The sequence below is a fragment of the Anomaloglossus baeobatrachus genome (assembly GCF_048569485.1).
Source record: "Anomaloglossus baeobatrachus isolate aAnoBae1 chromosome 5 unlocalized genomic scaffold, aAnoBae1.hap1 SUPER_5_unloc_25, whole genome shotgun sequence".
Classification (NCBI taxonomy): Eukaryota; Metazoa; Chordata; class Amphibia; order Anura; family Aromobatidae; genus Anomaloglossus; species Anomaloglossus baeobatrachus.
The window spans coordinates 657,799-675,836 of NW_027441801.1; the positions used below are offsets into that span (position 1 = coordinate 657,799).

Consider the following 18,038-nt stretch of genomic DNA (forward strand, 5'->3'; position numbering starts at 1 on the left):
TCCATAAATTCATTCATATTCAAGTTCATTTTTTCTTGTTCCGTATTGGAGATCTTCTCATATCCTTCTTATTGGTTCTCCTTCCTCCTCTTCATTTTCTGATTCTGAAATTCTCTGAATGATGTATTAGAATGAACATTTTCTCTTTGATAATCACTTACATTTATCAGGATTACAGTCTGAAGATTCCAGATCTGTAGATCTTTGCAGCGTCCGTGCAATAGTTCTTATAGAAAATCTCTCACAATATTTACAGAACTTTTGTGAAAGAAGGTGTTTGCCCGACATTGCGCTATGGGCCAAATGTCTGTCATGGTGCAGAGAAAGGCGGCAATCGATGTCCCCTAGAAGTGGGACTCCTGGGACAAACAGGGGACAAATGTGGAGTGGGAAAATGTGTGATCAGTGTTGGACAGAAATAAAATCCATTTTAGTATAGGTTATTACTTATGTTGTGCTCTGATCTGGAAGAACAGGAATTGTGAGCACTTTGGGAATGTCACAGAATGGATTGATAAAGGTATAACTAGATTGTCCCCATTATTTAGAGGAATGTGATATGTACATTGTGTAATGTTCAGCAGAGATTTGGGTAACAGAAGAATGACTTTCACTATCTGCAATTATTATTTTACTTGATAAAGGATAAAAATAAATGGTAATCACTGATAAAGGGGAGAATAGATCAATAGAGAATTAATCAATAGATGTAAGGGGAAGGGAAATTCAGAGTTGTCACAATTTTATGGCTCATTGTTGGATATTTGGCTGACAACATCCACTTGTTACACGCCTGTCCCGTGTCTGGGATCTGCCCCTTCCCCCGCTCTGCTAAACTTTCCTGTGCTCCATGTTGGGCTTTGCAAGTAGCCGGACACGCTCCATGTGCTGAGCTTAACTGGCCTATATAAGACTACCAAGATACTCACCTGTGTCCTGGTATTAGGACTATTAGTCTGTGTGTGCACAGCGACCTGTCTGCAGTCTCCAGAACATCTCCAGACTATCTGTGGCCTCCAGCACCTCAGCTACCAATCTGCCTGTGGCTTCCAGTATGTCTGCACCTGTCTGAGGTCTCCAGGACGTCTGCGGCTTCCAATACCTCAGTTACCTGTCTGCCTGTGGTGTCAGTACCTCTGCAGCCTGTCTGCAGTCTTCAGGACTTCTGCTGTATGCCTGTGACTGCTAGTGCCTCTGCTACTCGCCCCAGGTTTTCCAGAATATCTGCTCCATGTCCGTCCACGGCTTTCAGTCTCCCTACAGCCTCCATTACCTCACTGTGACCCCTGACAGAATCCAAGACCATGACTCCCAATGGCGCAGGTACATTGACTACATGACTCAGCTCCGCACACCTCATACACACTGTTCCGCTCTGTACACATCATACACACACAGCTCTGCTCCGTACACACACGGCTCCGCTCCGTACACCTCGTACACACACGGCTCCGCTCCGTACACCTCGTACACACACGGCTCTGCTCCGTACACCTCGTACACACACGACTCCGCTCCGTACACCTCGTACACACACGGCTCCGCTCCGTACACCTCGTACACACGCGGCTCCGCTCCGTACACCTCGTACACACACGGCTCCGCTCCGTACACCTCGTACACACACGGCTCCGCTCCGTACACCTCGTACAGACACGGCTCCGCTCCGTACACCTCGCACACACACAGCTCCGCTCCGTACACCTCGTACACACACGGCTCCGCTCCATACACCTCGTACACACATGGCTCCGCTCCGTACATCTCGTACACACGCGGCTCCGCTCCATACACCTCGTACACGCACGGCTCTGCTCCGTACATCTCGTACACACACGGCTCTGCTCTGCACACCTCGTACATACGCGGCTCCGCTCCGTACACCTCGTACACACACGGCTCTGCTACATCCACACTGTAAACCCCTCCTGACCCCACACATAAACTTCCCCTCATCCAGCACCATGACAACCAGCACAGCAGAGTCCTGCATACACTGAGGAGCTGATCATGTGACCCCTGACTCCTCCCCTCCATGTGACATCATCACAGGTCCTGGAAGCACAGAGCAGCCATATATCTAGTGTGCGGCTCTGCAGGTGGAGGTAGGTGCAGGGTATTATATATCTAGTGTGCGGCTCTGCAGGTGGAGGTAGGTGCAGGGTATTATATATCTAGTGTGCGGCTCTGCAGGTGGAGGTAGGTGCAGGGTATTATATATCTAGTGTGCGGCTCTGCAGGTGGAGGTAGGTGCAGGGTATTATATATCTAGTGTGCGGCTCTGCAGGTGGAGGTAGGTGCAGGGTATTATATATCTAGTGTGCGGCTCTGCAGGTGGAGGTAGGTGCAGGGTATTATATATCTAGTGTGCGGCTCTGCAGGTGGAGGTAGGTGCAGGGTATTATATATCTAGTGTGCGGCTCTGCAGGTGGAGGTAGGTGCAGGGTATTATATATCTAGTGTGCGGCTCTGCAGGTGGAGGTAGGTGCAGGGTATTATATATCTAGTGTGCGGCTCTGCAGGTGGAGGTAGGTGCAGGGTATTATATATCTAGTGTGCGGCTCTGCAGGTGGAGGTAGGTGCAGGGTATTATATATCTAGTGTGCGGCTCTGCAGGTGGAGGTAGGTGCAGGGTATTATATATCTAGTGTGCGGCTCTGCAGGTGGAGGTAGGTGCAGGGTATTATATATCTAGTGTGCGGCTCTGCAGGTGGAGGTAGGTGCAGGGTATTATATATCTAGTGTGCGGCTCTGCAGGTGGAGGTAGGTGCAGGGTATTATATATCTAGTGTGCGGCTCTGCAGGTGGAGGTAGGTGCAGGGTATTATATATCTAGTGTGCGGCTCTGCAGGTGGAGGTAGGTGCAGGGTATTATATATCTAGTGTGCGGCTCTGCAGGTGGAGGTAGGTGCAGGGTATTATGTATCTAGTGTGCGGCTCTGCAGGTGGAGGTAGGTGCAGGGTATTATGTATCTAGTGTGTGGCTCTGCAGGTGGAGGTAGGTGCAGGGTATTATGTATCTAGTGTGCGGCTCTGCAGGTGGAGGTAGGTGCAGGGTATTATATATCTAGTGTGCGGCTCTGCAGGTGGAGGTAGGTGCAGGGTATTATATATCTAGTGTGCGGCTCTGCAGGAGGAGGTAGGTGCAGGGTATTATATATCTAGTGTGCGGCTCTGCAGGTGGAGGTAGGTGCAGGGTATTATATATCTAGTGTGCGGCTCTGCAGGTGGAGGTAGGTGCAGGGTATTATATATCTAGTGTGCGGCTCTGCAGGTGGAGGTAGGTGCAGGGTATTATATATCTAGTGTGCGGCTCTGCAGGTGGAGGTAGGTGCAGGGTATTATATATCTAGTGTGCGGCTCTGCAGGAGGAGGTAGGTGCAGGGTATTATATATCTAGTGTGCGGCTCTGCAGGTGGAGGTAGGTGCAGGGTATTATATATCTAGTGTGCGGCTCTGCAGGTGGAGGTAGGTGCAGGGTATTATATATCTAGTGTGCGGCTCTGCAGGTGGAGGTAGGTGCAGGGTATTATATATCTAGTGTGCGGCTCTGCAGGTGGAGGCAGGTGCAGGGTATTATATATCTAGTGTGCGGCTCTGCAGGTGGAGGCAGGTGCAGGGTATTATATATCTAGTGTGCGGCTCTGCAGGTGGAGGTAGGTGCAGGGTATTATATATCTAGTGCGCGGCTCTGCAGGTGGAGGTAGGTGCAGGGTATTATATATCTAGTGCGCGGCTCTGCAGGTGGAGGTAGGTGCAGGGTATTATATATCTAGTGCGCGGCTCTGCAGGTGGAGGTAGGTGCAGGGTATTATATATCTAGTGTGCGGCTCTGCAGGTGGAGGTAGGTGCAGGTTATTATATATCTAGTGTGCGGCTCTGCAGGTGGAGGTAGGTGCAGGCTATTATATATCTAGTGTGCGGCTCTGCAGGTGGAGGTCGGTGCAGGCTATTATATATCTAGTGTGCGGCTCTGCAGGTGGAGGTAGGTGCAGGCTATTATATATCTAGTGCGCGGCTCTGCAGGTGGAGGTAGGTGCAGGGTATTATATATCTAGTGCGCGGCTCTGCAGGTGGAGGTAGGTGCAGGGTATTATATATCTAGTGTGCGGCTCTGCAGGTGGAGGTAGGTGCAGGGTATTATATATCTAGTGTGCGGCTCTGCAGGTGGAGGTAGGTGCAGGGTATTATATATCTAGTGTGCGGCTCTGCAGGTGGAGGTAGGTGCAGGGTATTATATATCTAGTGTGCGGCTCTGCAGGTGGAGGTAGGTGCAGGGTATTATATATCTAGTGTGCGGCTCTGCAGGTGGAGGTAGGTGCAGGGTATTATATATCTAGTGTGCGGCTCTGCAGGTGGAGGTAGGTGCAGGGTATTATATATCTAGTGTGCGGCTCTGCAGGTGGAGGTAGGTGCAGGGTATTATATATCTAGTGTGCGGCTCTGCAGGTGGAGGTAGGTGCAGGGTATTATATATCTAGTGTGCGGCTCTGCAGGTGGAGGTAGGTGCAGGGTATTATATATCTAGTGTGCGGCTCTGCAGGTGGAGGTAGGTGCAGGGTATTATATATCTAGTGTGCGGCTCTGCAGGTGGAGGTAGGTGCAGGGTATTATATATCTAGTGTGCGGCTCTGCAGGTGGAGGTAGGTGCAGGGTATTATATATCTAGTGTGCGGCTCTGCAGGTGGAGGTAGGTGCAGGGTATTATATATCTAGTGTGCGGCTCTGCAGGTGGAGGTAGGTGCAGGGTATTATATATCTAGTGTGTGGCTCTGCAGGTGGAGGTAGGTGCAGGGTATTATGTATCTAGTGTGCGGCTCTGCAGGTGGAGGTAGGTGCAGGGTATTATGTATCTAGTGTGCGGCTCTGCAGGTGGAGGTAGGTGCAGGTTATTATATATCTGTGTGCGGCTCTGCAGGTGGAGGTAGGTGCAGGGTATTATATATCTAGTGTGCGGCTCTGCAGGTGGAGGTAGGTGCAGGGTATTATATATCTAGTGTGCGGCTCTGCAGGTGGAGGTAGGTGCAGGGTATTATATATCTAGTGTGCGGCTCTGCAGGTGGAGGTAGGTGCAGGGTATTATATATCTAGTGTGCGGCTCTGCAGGTGGAGGTAGGTGCAGGGTATTATACATCTAGTGTGCGGCTCTGCAGGTGGAGGTGTGTGGAGATTCCCCATTACTGGGGCAGGCGGCATTAACCCCTTCAGCTCTGACACTTTCTTGGAGTTTTTCTCTCGCTGATTTCTATGAATCGTGAGGTTTTTGTTCCTTTTCCTCTGATAGATACAAACGCCCCAACTATGAGAGGCCGGAAGTGAGGAAACCCGTCTGCCCTCAGTTCTCGGCCCCTTTCTGCCCTCAGTCCTCGGCCCCTTTCTGCCCTCAGTCCTCGGCCCCTTTCTGCCCTCAGTCCTTGGCCCCTTTCTGCCCTCAGTCCTTGGCCCCTTTCTGCCCTCGGTCCTTGGCCCCTTTCTGCCCTCGGTCCTTGGCCCCTTTCTGCCCTCGGTCCTTGGCCCCTTTCTGCCCTCGGTCCTTGGCCCCTTTCTGCCCTCGGTCCTTGGCCCCTTTCTGCCCTCGGTCCTTGGCCCCTTTCTGCCCTCGGTCCTTGGCCCCTTTCTGCCCTCGGTCCTCGGCCCCTTTCTGCCCTCGGCCCCTTTCTGCTCTCCGTCCTCGGCCCCTTTCTGCTCTCCGTCCTCGGCCCCTTTCTGCTCTCCGTCCTCGGCCCCTTTCTGCTCTCCGTCCTCGGCCCCTTTCTGCTCTCCGTCCTCGGCCCCTTTCTGCTCTCCGTCCTCGGCCCCTTTCTGCTCTCCGTCCTCGGCCCCTTTCTGCTCTCCGTCCTCGGCCCCTTTCTGCTCTCCGTCCTCGGCCCCTTTCTGCTCTCCGTCCTCGGCCCCTTTCTGCTCTCAGTCCTCGGCCCCTTTCTGCCCTCGCTCCTCGGCCCCTTTCTGCCCTCGCTCCTCGGCCCCTTTCTGCCCTCGCTCCTCGGCCCCTTTCTGCCCCCCACACAGTATAATGTTCCCCCAGAATATTCTCATTATATGTTTCCCCTTATTATCTCCAGTAATTGTATTATTACAGCGGATTCTTTATGATGTTACATCGTCATCTTCTCCCCATTCAGGTCCCTACAATATCGGATCCTCTCAGTGGAGATCTTCTATATAAGAGAATTCTCCTGATTGCCCCGTGAAGGATGGATATGGACAGGGACAAGATGGCGGAGAGGATATTACACCTCACCTTAGAGATCCTCTTCCGGCTTACTGGAGAGGTGAGAGATTCTGATGACGTCACATTACATCATTCTTATCTATGGGAATAACAGATGGACAGAACTGGAGAGGTGAGGACTCTGGAAATGTCTGGAGTGAGATTTATTACTGTGTCTCTCCATAACCAGGATTACACAGTAGTGAAGAAGACCTCTAGTGAGCGCTGTCAGAACCCTGTGTCTGAGGGATGGGGAAGACCCCTGAGCCCAATCACGGGGCCTCCACCTCACCCCCCGATACATGAGGACATCAATGACCAGAAGATCCTAGAAGTCACCTACAAGATGATTGAGCTGCTGACTGGAGAGGTGACACTGCTGGGAATGCTGGGACATTATATAGTAATGCTATGAAGGGATCGGGGGTGACGGTATCATTGTCTGTGTCAGGTTCCTATAAGGTATCAGGACGTCACCGTCTATTTCTCCATGGAGGAGTGGGAGTATTTAGAAGGACACAAAGATCTGTACAAGGACGTCATGATGGAGGTTCCCCAGTCCCTCACATCACCAGGTAATAAACAGGACTAAATACACACGGCCTATAATTATCTGTATGTAAGGAATGAATTCAGTCCCTGTATGTGTCTCCTCCAGTTCTATCCAGTAAGAGGACAACACCAGAGAGATTTCCCCGTACTCTTCTCCCACAGGACTGTAACCAAGAAGACCCCGATGTTCCTCAGGATCATCAGGTAGATGGAGAGAAGGTGCCATGAAATCTCCTATGATGTGTAGACGCTGTGAAGGTCTTGTGCTCAGTCTTGTTTTATCCTCCAGTATTATATGTGTTATACTTGTGTAATGAGAGCGGTGGAGATGGCAGGATTAGAGCTGATCATAGATGGGACTTCTCCATCTGTCTGTGACTTTTACAATATTTGTTTCAGGGGGAAGATCTGCCCCATATTAATACTACAGAGACATATGTGAGGGGTGATGAGCGGAGTAAAGAGGAGATTCCTACAGATAACCGCCCAGGTGAGTAGTGACCACTAAATGCAGAGAAGTCACAGATTCTTCTCAGTCACCGGCTGTGGCTGCTTTATCGGTGGTGTAATTCGGCTATATCACAATCAAGTGGTCCCCATTCTACCTCTAAACTGATGCGCTGAATCTGTCCCCATTACTTTGGGCATTGGAGTCCTTCTGTTGGAGTTAGGGGTCGTGTACTCACAGCTGCCCAGATCTGTAAATTAGAAATCTAAACGACAGTGTACGTAGAATGTGCGGACAAGTTAGAAAATCACTTGTAGAATATTACGATGGCCTGTAGGAGATATCGAAGGGTGATGATGCTGTTTCCTTCCTAGATTCCTGGCATCATATAAGATTCATCTACCTTCTCTGTATTTTGTGCTGCTGAATGTGATAATTTGGCCCCTACAACACCAGGTCCAGTCTTTTTGATCAAACTTTGCTTTTATGATGGACAACATTAAATGTCCAGTGAGATCCAAGTGTGAATTTCTCTACAATAGTTTCCCTTTATTTTGACTTTTCAATTTTCTTTAAAACCGACTAACTTCAACAAAACTGCAATAAACTGCAAAAAAAGACCATTCCCCGTCTGCCGTGATCTATCCCTCAGCTGTGCGTGGCTGATGGCTCTAATCTACAAATAAGAGCCACCGAGCCACATCCTCTAATCACCCAGAGATGTGTCACCGCTCGTTACTAATTATTTTACTGATGAAGAGTGATGAGTTTGATCATTTCAGTAGATACATAATATTGTCTAGTATAGACAATAATGAATTATTAATGTATTATTCACTACAGTAGTTAGCTCACAAAACAATCTGATCTCACCACCTCCCGCACCCAGTTTTTCCGTTCCTAACGAGGTGATCACTTTGGAGCCTTTTTTTATTCCACTGATTCTGAGATATTTGTTCTGTGACACATTGTACTTTATGTTTCTGGCAATTTTAGGTTGTAATTTTCAAACTTTTTAAAGTTTTATGCTCTTAAGATAGAAACCACACAAAATAGTTAATAAATAACATTTACCTTATTCCTTCTTTAGGGCGGCAGCATTTTTCAAACATTCCCTTTCATTTTTCCAACATCCTTTTTATTTTTTAGATGCTAGAAGGCTTAAAAGTTTAGAAACAAGTGTTTATATGTTCAAATAAATCAACAAAACTTATTTTCCAGGTTGTTTCTAATGACAGCACCATAGCAGGTTGCTCCTCATATCCTCTATAGGGACAAGAAACACACGAGAGGTTAAAAGCCTCTCCCACCCTCACCCTCTCAGTATTTTTCCTGTCCCTATAACAGGAGCGACGCAGGAGGTAGTGCAGCAGTGTGAGGCACCTACCTGGAGGCAGACTCGGGAGGATTGGGGGGGTTCACCTTTCTCCTTCCTCCTGTAAAGTGGTCCGAGGCCTACACCTCTTCCAGGGAAGTCCTAACCCTGCCCCAGTAGAGCGAGACAATGCTTCTGGCGCCAGCCGCTTCCTTCGCATAAGGGCTGTTGGTGTCTTGCTATGATGGCCGCGACTGTGCTTATGGTGATGTGCAGTGCGTGCCTTTCACTCCAGAACGCACTTCGGGTGCTGTCATGATGGACTCCTGGAAATACAATTACCAGTAGGTGTAATTCCTGTTTTTTGGATAACAATTCACTTTTAAAATTACTTTCAGGGATCTAGATTTTAGAAAATTGCTCTCTTCATAGTATCAAACACCACATTCAGGAATTAACACAAAGTGGAATGCAAAAAAGCAATGTAGATTTTTCAATATAATTTTGGTTTGATCATAATTTTTTCATTTTCACAAAGGGTAACAGGAAACTATGGAACTTACTAATTATTTCCCAATTTCTCCTGAATCTGACAATAGCCGATATTCGGCTGTACAGTACTGTCTGGGCACATGGCCGAGATCAGAAAGGAAAGAGTCGATTTAGTTTTTGGAACACAGATTTTGCAGTCAAAAACTAGTTTACAGGTAGAAAGTTACGAGGGGGAGTGTTTGTGGTCACCTGGCAGCTCAAGACATGGCAACCATGAACAGACTTGGACTATATAATAATATACTAATTTTATTTCTATAGCGCCAACATATTCCACAGCGCTTTACTGTCTTTTCGGCTTTTCAGATCCTAGTGACTACTTTGAACATCACCCTTTAACCACTATTCATGGATCTGGACTTACACAGGGACCCCTAGTCTGGGGCCACAGAGTTAGCTGCTGCTTGAGTGCGAGATAGCAAGAAGAATAGTCAGGTAGTCGGGTCAGAACCAGGAGGCAGAGAAAATAGAAAATCAGAAGATGTAAGAGTAGTCAGCAAACAGATCGGGAAGAGAACAGGAAACGGAGGATGTGAACACACAGGACTGAACCAGAGGAGAACAAGGCTGTATCTGGCAGCTTCCAGCAATATACTTCCAGCTCTAGTAGGGTGTGGTGCTTTCCAATCCAGAGCAGATTACCTCAGCTGGACTGCACACACTGCCAGACTGGATTGTACTACACATCCCAGCCACCCTAATCTTAGGGACTAGACAGAGCCTGCACCACCTGTAGCGTCAGGTTCTGACATCTCCATCACCAGCTCCACCGGCAGAATGAATAAGGCCGTGCCTGGTGACAGAAGCTGATGTCGCTAGAGCAGATCCCAGAGGAGATCTGGCACACCATTTGCACAAGCCCAGAACAGCAGAAAACCAGAGAAAGTGTCGTAAAGTGACTCCATTTTGGAAATTATAGCCCTCAGTGAATTTCTCCATAGTTGTAGTGATTAGAGTTGATCGAACCCACCAAAAACCGGGACCGGCGGATCACAGCCAGATTTTAAAAAGAGTCCGATCCGCTCCAGAATCCAGTGCCCATAAAAGTCAATGGGGACCAGAATTCGGAGATTAAAAATGTTTGTGGAGGGGATAGGTAGGTACAGTGCTGGCCCAAAGTATTCGCACCCCTGCAATTCTGTCAGATAATACTCAGTTTCTTCTTGAAAATGATTGCAATCACAAATTCTTTGGTATTATTATCTTCATTTCTTTTGCTTGCAATGAAAAAACACAAAAGAGAATGAAACAAAAATCAAATATTGCTCATTTCACACAAAACTCCAAAAATGGGCCAGACAAAAGTATTGGCACCCTTAGCCTAATACTTGGTTGGTTGCACAACCTTTACCCAAAATAACTGCGAACAACCGCTTCCGGTAACCATCAATGAGTTTCTTACAATGCTCTGCAGGAATTTTAGACCATTCTTCTTTGGCAAACTGCTCCAGGTCCCTGAGATTTGAAGGGGGCTTTCTCCAAACAGCCATTTTGAGATCTCTCCACAGGTGTTCTATGGGATTCAGGTCTGGACTCATTGCTAGCCACTTTAGTAGTCTCCAGTGCTTTCTATCAAACCATTTTCTAGTGCTTTTTGAACTGTGTTTTGGGTCATTGTCCTGCTGGAAGACCAATGACCTCTGAGGAAGACCCATCTTTCTCACACTGCACCCTACATTATGCTGCAAAATTTGTTGGTAGTCTTCAGACTTCATAATGCCATGCACACAGTCAAGCAGTCCAGTGCCAGAGGCAGCAAAGCAACCCCAAAACATCAGGGAACCTCCGCCATGTTTGACTGTAGGGACCGTGTTATTATTTTTTTTGAATGCCTCTTTTTTTTTTTCCTGTAAACTCTATGTTGATGGCTTTTCCCAAAAAGCTCTACTTTTGTCTCATCTGACCAGAGAACATTCTTCCAAAACGTTTTAGGCTTTCTCAGGTAAGTTTTGGCAAACTCCAGCCTGGCTTTTTTATGTCTCAGGGTAAGAAGTGGGGTCTTCCTGGGTTTCCTACCATACAGTTCCTTTTCATTCAGACGCCGACGGATAGTACGGGTTAACACTGTTGTACCCTCGGACTGCAGGGCAGCTTGAACTTGTTTGGATGTTAGTCGAGGTTCTTTATCCACCATCCGCACAATCTGGCGTGGAAATCTCTTGTCAATTTTTCTTTTCCTTCCACATCTAGGGAGGTTAGCCACAGTGCCATTGGCTTTAAACGTCTTGACACTGCGCACCGTAGACACAGGAACTTTCAGGTCTTTGGAGATGGACTTGTAGCCTTCAGATTGCTCATGCTTCCTCACAATTTGGATTCTCAAGTCCTCAGACAGTTCTTTGGTCTTCTTTCTTTTCTCCATGCTCAATGTGGTACACACAAGGACACAGGACCGAGGTTCAGTCAACTTTAATCCATGTCAACTGGCTACAAGTGTGATTTAGTTATTGCCAACACCTGTTAGGTGCCACAGGTAAGTTACAGGCGCTGTTAATTACACAAATTAGAGAAGCATCACATGATTTTTTCAAACAGTGCCAATACTTTTGTCCACCCCCTTGTTATCTTTGGTGTTGAATTATATCCAATTTGGCTTTATGACGATTTTTTTTATTTTTTTCATTGAAGACAAATTAAATGAAGGTAATAATACCAAAGAATTTGTGATTGCAATCATTTTCAAGAAGAAACTGAGTATTATCTGACAGAATTGCAGGGGTGCCAATACTTTTGGCCAGCACTGTAGGAGCGAGCGTGGCATATTCAGAGTTGCTGTCATGGCGGCAAACTCCTTCCGGGTCATGTTTTTCCCTTCCAGAGCCAACAATTCAATATTCACTACTTTACCCACCCATCGGCGCGTGTAATTGGTTTCTGTTAGACATGACACGCTGCCACTCAGGATGGGGGCAACTAACCGCGACCAATCACAGGCGCCAGGACAGCCAGTGGGCGGGGAAACCAGTGTATCTCTCGCAAGTGTGACTCCGGCTTTTTTTTTTTTAAAATAAATAATTTAAAAAAAAAAAAAGACGTGCGGTCCCCCTTAATTTTCATCCCCAGCCATATTAATGCCGGCTGGAGGCTGGTATGCTCAGCCCGCAGCAGCCCGGTATTGCCGCATATGTTAGATGTGACAATCCCGGTACATTACCGGCCCTTTCTGGTGGTGTGATGCGGTGCCAATCGGGGTAATAGGAGGTTAACAGCAGCGCACAGCTAGGTTGTGATGGCACGGGCGCCTATGAGTTACCAGCATCACAAACCTGTAAATGAATGTAAATAAACAAGACAGAGAAAAATCCTTTATTTGGCATAAAGTACAAAACGCACCACTTTATTAAGCCCAAACACCCTGCAGCTCCTGCGTAATCCACACAAGGTTCGATGACGACACATCCGGCTCTGTTACATCTCACAGCTAGCAGCCATAGAGAAGACTGCCAGCTCTGAGTGTAGCCTATTACTGAGCCGCAATGAGCGATGACTGCAGCAGAGACTGTTACAGGCTGTAGGGGCACGTCAACCTGGAACCAATCACAGATGAGAGGATGTCCGGTGGGCGTGGAAAACACATAAAGATGTGTGTATGCAATGCACAGTACAGGAAGTGAATGCGCGACCCGGAAGCAGTGTGCCGCCATTAAACCGAGTCCCGATAAGTATGAAACTCTCACTTATTTCTTCTTTTATTTTTACTTTAATTGCCGAATCTGGATCGTGCCCCCAGAATTCCGGGCCTGGGTCCGGCACTCAGAGTGTTGAAACCGCGCGTAAAAGTCCGGATCCTCTCAGCCTTAGTAGTGACTATTTTGACTGACAGGCACTTTCCAGGAATTAGCACGCAGTGGATGTTGGAGAGTGAAAATTGCAGATACAGTATATCACAAAAGTTAGTACACCTCTCATGTTTTTGTAAAAAATGAATTCTATATTTTCATGGGACAACACTGAAGATCTGACACTTTCATGTAATGTACAGTGTCAGTGTGCAGCTTGTGTAACAATGTAAATTGCCATTACTGTCAAAAGTGCTGGCAACAAACATGAGTACCCCTAAGTGAAATGGCCACATTGTGCTCAAATTGTGCTGGACTTCCGGCCGCTGAGAACGAGGCTTGGAATGGAGCGCATGTATTGCCTGTCAGGAAATGAGGAGGAGTTCCCTCCTCCGCTCCCCAACGTCCGGATGCTGTGGGTGTGTTTCTGAATGGAACACACACCGAGCAATGCAGGAAATGAAGTGACTAAATGATAAGGTAATCACCGTTATGGTGGATACTGTGGGCGTGTTTCCTAATGGAACGCACGCCGTGCAATCCAGGAAGTGAAGGGAGCTAATGGCGAGGCGATTGCAATTTTCAATGGAATTGATACCAGGTGAGATAAAACGGGCATGATTGGACTAGATGTAATGTTAACATTTATAAAAGACCCCATTTGAGAGACGTCAGGCTCTCTAATACTATGAGCAGATGATAGCTGGGTATAAGAACCTCATCTACAGTAAGCATTATGTCCCCTGAAGAGTCGTTTAAGACGAAATGCGTCGGGACGCTGATAGGGTCAATGTAGGGGTCCAGCGTTACAGATCTAGCTGTGGACCGTCGTTGTTAGGTCGGGAGCTTGGGGTACCAGACAGCTCTTTTATTTTCTCCAGGAGGTCTTAGGGACAGCTAAATTTGGAGAAAGGCCCTGGACCCAATTTCCTGGTGGAAGACTCTGTATACCCTGACCTAATAGGGCGCGGTGAGATCTGTCCTAGTCCTTGTATTGTATTATATACTGTCCCGTGTGTTTGACCGCTGTCAGCACCCTGTGGAAAATGTATATATTTATTTAGGTCTATTCTGTTGCTTTTGCTGTGTTTTTTTTTTTACCTAGGACCACTATCCAGTACTTGATAGCAAATGTAATAGTATTGTTTTCTGTTTTTTTTTTTTTTTTTTTCTTGTGTTTCTTTGTATGACTATATGTGGCTGTTGCAGAGGCCCCCATCTATGGGCCAGTATAGTGCCAGAGGTAATCTATAGGGCATTATTGCTATATGCTGGTCCAGCTAAATAGTTTGGGAACCCTGACCGCTTATTGAGTTTACGTAAATCCAAGCGAAGAAAGAATTTTCTTCCTTTTAAAATTTCTATATTAATAAAGATTTAAATTTTATGATGCTATTTGATTAATATTTATCTGATTTGGTAGTGCTGTTGCAACAAGCATATTTTATGAAAAAATAACAGGTTTTATTCTTAACAGATGACTGTACCATGAGACCAGTGGGACGACTGACATCTTCAATTTATAAGTCAGATGACCTTGAGATCACACAGGATTCAACTAAAGTGAATGCCATTATTCCAGATATCCCATCTTCCTTTCACAGCAAAGATCTATCATCTGAACCTATGAAACGGGTCCTCTCTTCTGAATCTTTCCAGACTACTAAAATAAATAAAAGTCACAAAAAAGGCAGTAGGAAACTAACTGCTCTTAAAGGAAAGAAGCCAATTTCACAATTAAAGAATAGAAATAGTTTTCCCCTTGAAACATCATTTGTTAAACATCAAACAATTCACACAGAGGAGAAGACATTTTCTTGTTCCAAATGTAAGAAATATTTTACTCAGAAATCAAACCTTCTAAAACATCAGAGAACTCACACACGGGAGAATCCATATTCATGTTCCGAATGTGGGAAATGTTTTAACCAGAAATCAGATCTTGTTAGACATCAAAGAACTCATACAGGGGAGAAGCCATTTTCATGTTCAGAATGTGTGAAATGTTTTACCCGGAAATCAAATCTTGTTATACATCAAAGAACTCATACAGGGGAGAAACAATTTTCATGTTCACAATGTGGGAAATTTTTTATCAATGAATCAAATCTTGTTACACATCAAAGAACTCATATGGGGGAGAAGTCATTTTCATGTTCAGAATGTGGGAAATATTTTAACACCAAATCAAGTCTTATTACACATCACAGAACTCACACAGGTGAGAAGCCTTTTTCATGTTCAGAATGCGGGAAAAGTTTTAGCCAGAAAATAAGTCTTGTTAACCATGAGATAATTCATACTAGGGAGAAGTCATATTCATGTTCAGAATGTGGAAAATGTTTTAACCGGAAATCAAATCTTCTTACACATCAAAGTACTCATACAGGGGAAAAGTCATTTTCATGTTCAGAATGTGGAAAAAGTTTTAACTGGAAAAAAAATCTTGTTACACATCAAAGTACTCATACAGGGGAGAAGTCATTTTCATGTTCAGAATGTGGGAAATGTTTTAACCAAAAATCACATCTTGTTAAACACCAGAGAACTCACACAGGGGAGAAGCCATATTCATGTTCAGAATGTGGGAAATGTTTTAACCGAAAATCACTTCTTGTTACACACCAGAGAACTCACACAGGGGAGAAGCCTTTTTCATGTTTAGAATGTGGGAAATGTTTTGCACATGAATCACACTTTGTTACACACCAGAGAACTCACACAGGGGAGAAGCCATATTCATGTTCAGAATGTGGGAAATGTTTTAACCGAAAATCACTTCTTGTTACACACCAGAGAACTCACACAGGGGAGAAGCCTTTTTCATGTTTAGAATGTGGGAAATGTTTTGCAGATGAATCACAATTTGTTACACACCAGAGAACTCACACAGGGGAGAAGCCATATTCATGTTCAGAATGTGGGAAATGTTTTAACCAGAAATCAGATCTTGTTAGACACCAGAGAACTCACACAGGGGAGAAGCCTTTTTCATGTTCAGAATGTGGGAAATGTTTTACCCAAAAATCGCAACTTGGTAAACACCACAGAATTCACACAGGGGAGAAATCCTTGCCATGTTCAGAATGAGGGAAATATTTTACAAACTAATGACTTCTTTTTAAATATCACAAAACTCACAAGGGCCATTATCATACCTAGAAGGTGAGAAATGTTTTACTTGAAAATTATAATTTGTTGACCACTAAGAAAAATTCACATGGGGAGAAACCATATATTTGGCAAGCAGGACAAGAAAACACAAAAGAGACAGTCAAAGTAAAGGCAAGTAAGTACATGAAAAGGAAAGCATGTTAGAAGTTACATTAGAGTCAAAATATATTCAGTTACTAATAGATGTCTGTTTTCTAAAAATCCAATAAAAAGCAATATTCCATGTGCACTGAACATTTCACATTGTTATATATTTATATAATCACTATATAGAGAAGCAGGGCTGCCATCAGGGTATTACTACTGTGACTCCTGTAGTTTCATTCATCTGCTCACCGGGCCCCAAGGGCAGGGGCCACCATTAGGGCAATGAGGGGGGCCCGGGCCGCTAATAGAGAGCTGCCACCTCTCTTCATGCTCTGCAGAGCAGGACAGGAAACGTACCGGACCACAATGGAGGCTGCAGGAGCTGAGAAGGTGAAGGACCTGTAAATTCAGGAACTTCCATGTCAGCTGACTAATCATGTGCCTGATCTCATGACAGGGAAAGGGACTGGAACTTCTGCAGCCTCCGTGCAGATCCCAGTGTCTCCTCTCCTGGTCTGCACCATCTGGAAATGCAAGATGAGGTAATGTGTGTGTGTGTGTGTGTGTGTGTACAGGCTGTGTGTAACATGGTGCTGCAGCCTGTGTGTGTGTATATGTGTAAAGGCAGTGTGTAATATTAGGGTGCTGCAGCGTGTGTGTGTGTGTGTGTGTACAGGCTGTGTGTAACATGGTGCTGCAGCCTGTGTGTGTGTGTGTGTGTGTGTGTGTGTGTGTGTGTACAGGGTGTGTGTAACATGGGGGTGCTGCAGCCTGTGTATGTGGGTGTACAGGCTGTGTGTAACATGGGGGTGCTGCAGCCTGTGTGTGTGTATATGTGTAAAGGCAGTGTGTAATATTAGGGTGCTGCAGCGTGTGTGTGTGTGTGTGTGTACAGGCTGTGTGTAACATGGTGCTGCAGCCTGTGTGTGTGTGTGTGTGTACAGGGTGTGTGTAACATGGGGGTGCTGCAGCCTGTGTATGTGGGTGTACAGGCTGTGTGTAACATGGGGGTGCTGCAGCCTGTGTGTGTGTGTACAGGCTGTGTGTAACATGGGGGTGCTGCAGCCTGTGTGTGTATATGTGTACAGGCTGTGTGTAATATTAGGGTGCTGCAGCGCGTGTGTGTGTGTGTGTGTACAGGCTGTGTGTAACATGGGGGTGCTGCAGCCTATGTGTGTATATGTGTACAGGCTGTGTGTAACATGGGGGGGCTGCAGCCTAGGTGTGTATATGTGTAGAAAAAAAGAGAGAAAGACATTGCATCACCTTGCACAGGTGCTCAGGAGAAAAGCGTCAATACAGAAAGGAATAACTCCGGCACACTGTATGTTTCCCAAAGAGAAAAAGATGGACACAAGAAAGTTGATTTCAAATCCTTTTCTTTTATTCAATGTGAAAAAGTGAAGAAGTGCTGTACAAAACAAAAGGTCCGCCAGGAACAACGTTTCGGCCAAGAGGCCTTCCTCCGGTCAGACAGACTGGATGTAGTGTTATATACAATAAAACAAAACAAAAGGAAATGCATCAATATGAATATACGGATAATGTTGACATAATACCATAATACAGTACAAAATGCATAAGTGAATCCTGAGGAGGGAACAGCAGAGAATCAAAGGATCACAACATCAAGAATATCAAGAGGGAGTAAATCTAGACATGTAAAAAGGAAATATACCGCGTATTATGGGTGTATATGGGATAAATGCGTGATGAAGGTGGTACGCGGTGTAACTAATAGGTGAGGCGTCAGAGGCAGGAGAGCTCACCTAGAATGGACAGGAATCACTGGAGATCAGCAAGCAGAATGTATATATGTGCTTAACACCTGCTGTGCAAAGGGATAGAAAAATAAGCATGTGGGGTATCGCGTCTTAGAAAAGTAGATGCCGTATGAACGTACCACAAAGAGTATGCGTA

At 45.9% G+C, this 18,038-nt stretch overlaps 2 protein-coding genes across 2 annotated transcripts in view; both read left to right on the plus strand.

Moving 5' to 3' along the window:
• The first annotated feature begins 2,056 nt into the window (after positions 1–2,056).
• The window catches only part of LOC142259079 (oocyte zinc finger protein XlCOF29-like), a 130,383-nt gene continuing 114,401 nt past the window's right edge, over positions 2,057–18,038 (plus strand). Inside the window, exon 1 of the mRNA XM_075331597.1 lies at positions 2,057–2,105. The gene's annotated coding sequence lies outside the window, so the exon portion shown is untranslated. The remainder of the gene's footprint in view (positions 2,106–18,038) is intronic.
• On the plus strand, positions 6,192–16,265 carry LOC142259087 (uncharacterized). The gene is made up of 6 exons (XM_075331605.1): positions 6,192–6,272; positions 6,402–6,581; positions 6,663–6,786; positions 6,870–6,967; positions 7,163–7,253; positions 14,335–16,265. The coding sequence occupies exons 1-6, from the start codon at positions 6,195–6,197 to the stop codon at positions 15,945–15,947; spliced, it is 2,184 nt and encodes a 727-aa protein (XP_075187720.1). The 5' UTR covers positions 6,192–6,194; the 3' UTR covers positions 15,948–16,265.

Coding starts and splice junctions, on each gene's coding strand:
- LOC142259087 (XM_075331605.1), top strand. CDS start 6,195: ATGGATATGGACAGGGACAAGATGGCGGAGAGGATATTACACCTCACC. Junction 6,273..6,401: donor TCTTCCGGCTTACTGGAGAG/GTGAGAGATTCT, acceptor CTCCATAACCAG/GATTACACAGTAGTGAAGAA. Junction 6,582..6,662: donor TTGAGCTGCTGACTGGAGAG/GTGACACTGCTG, acceptor TGTCTGTGTCAG/GTTCCTATAAGGTATCAGGA.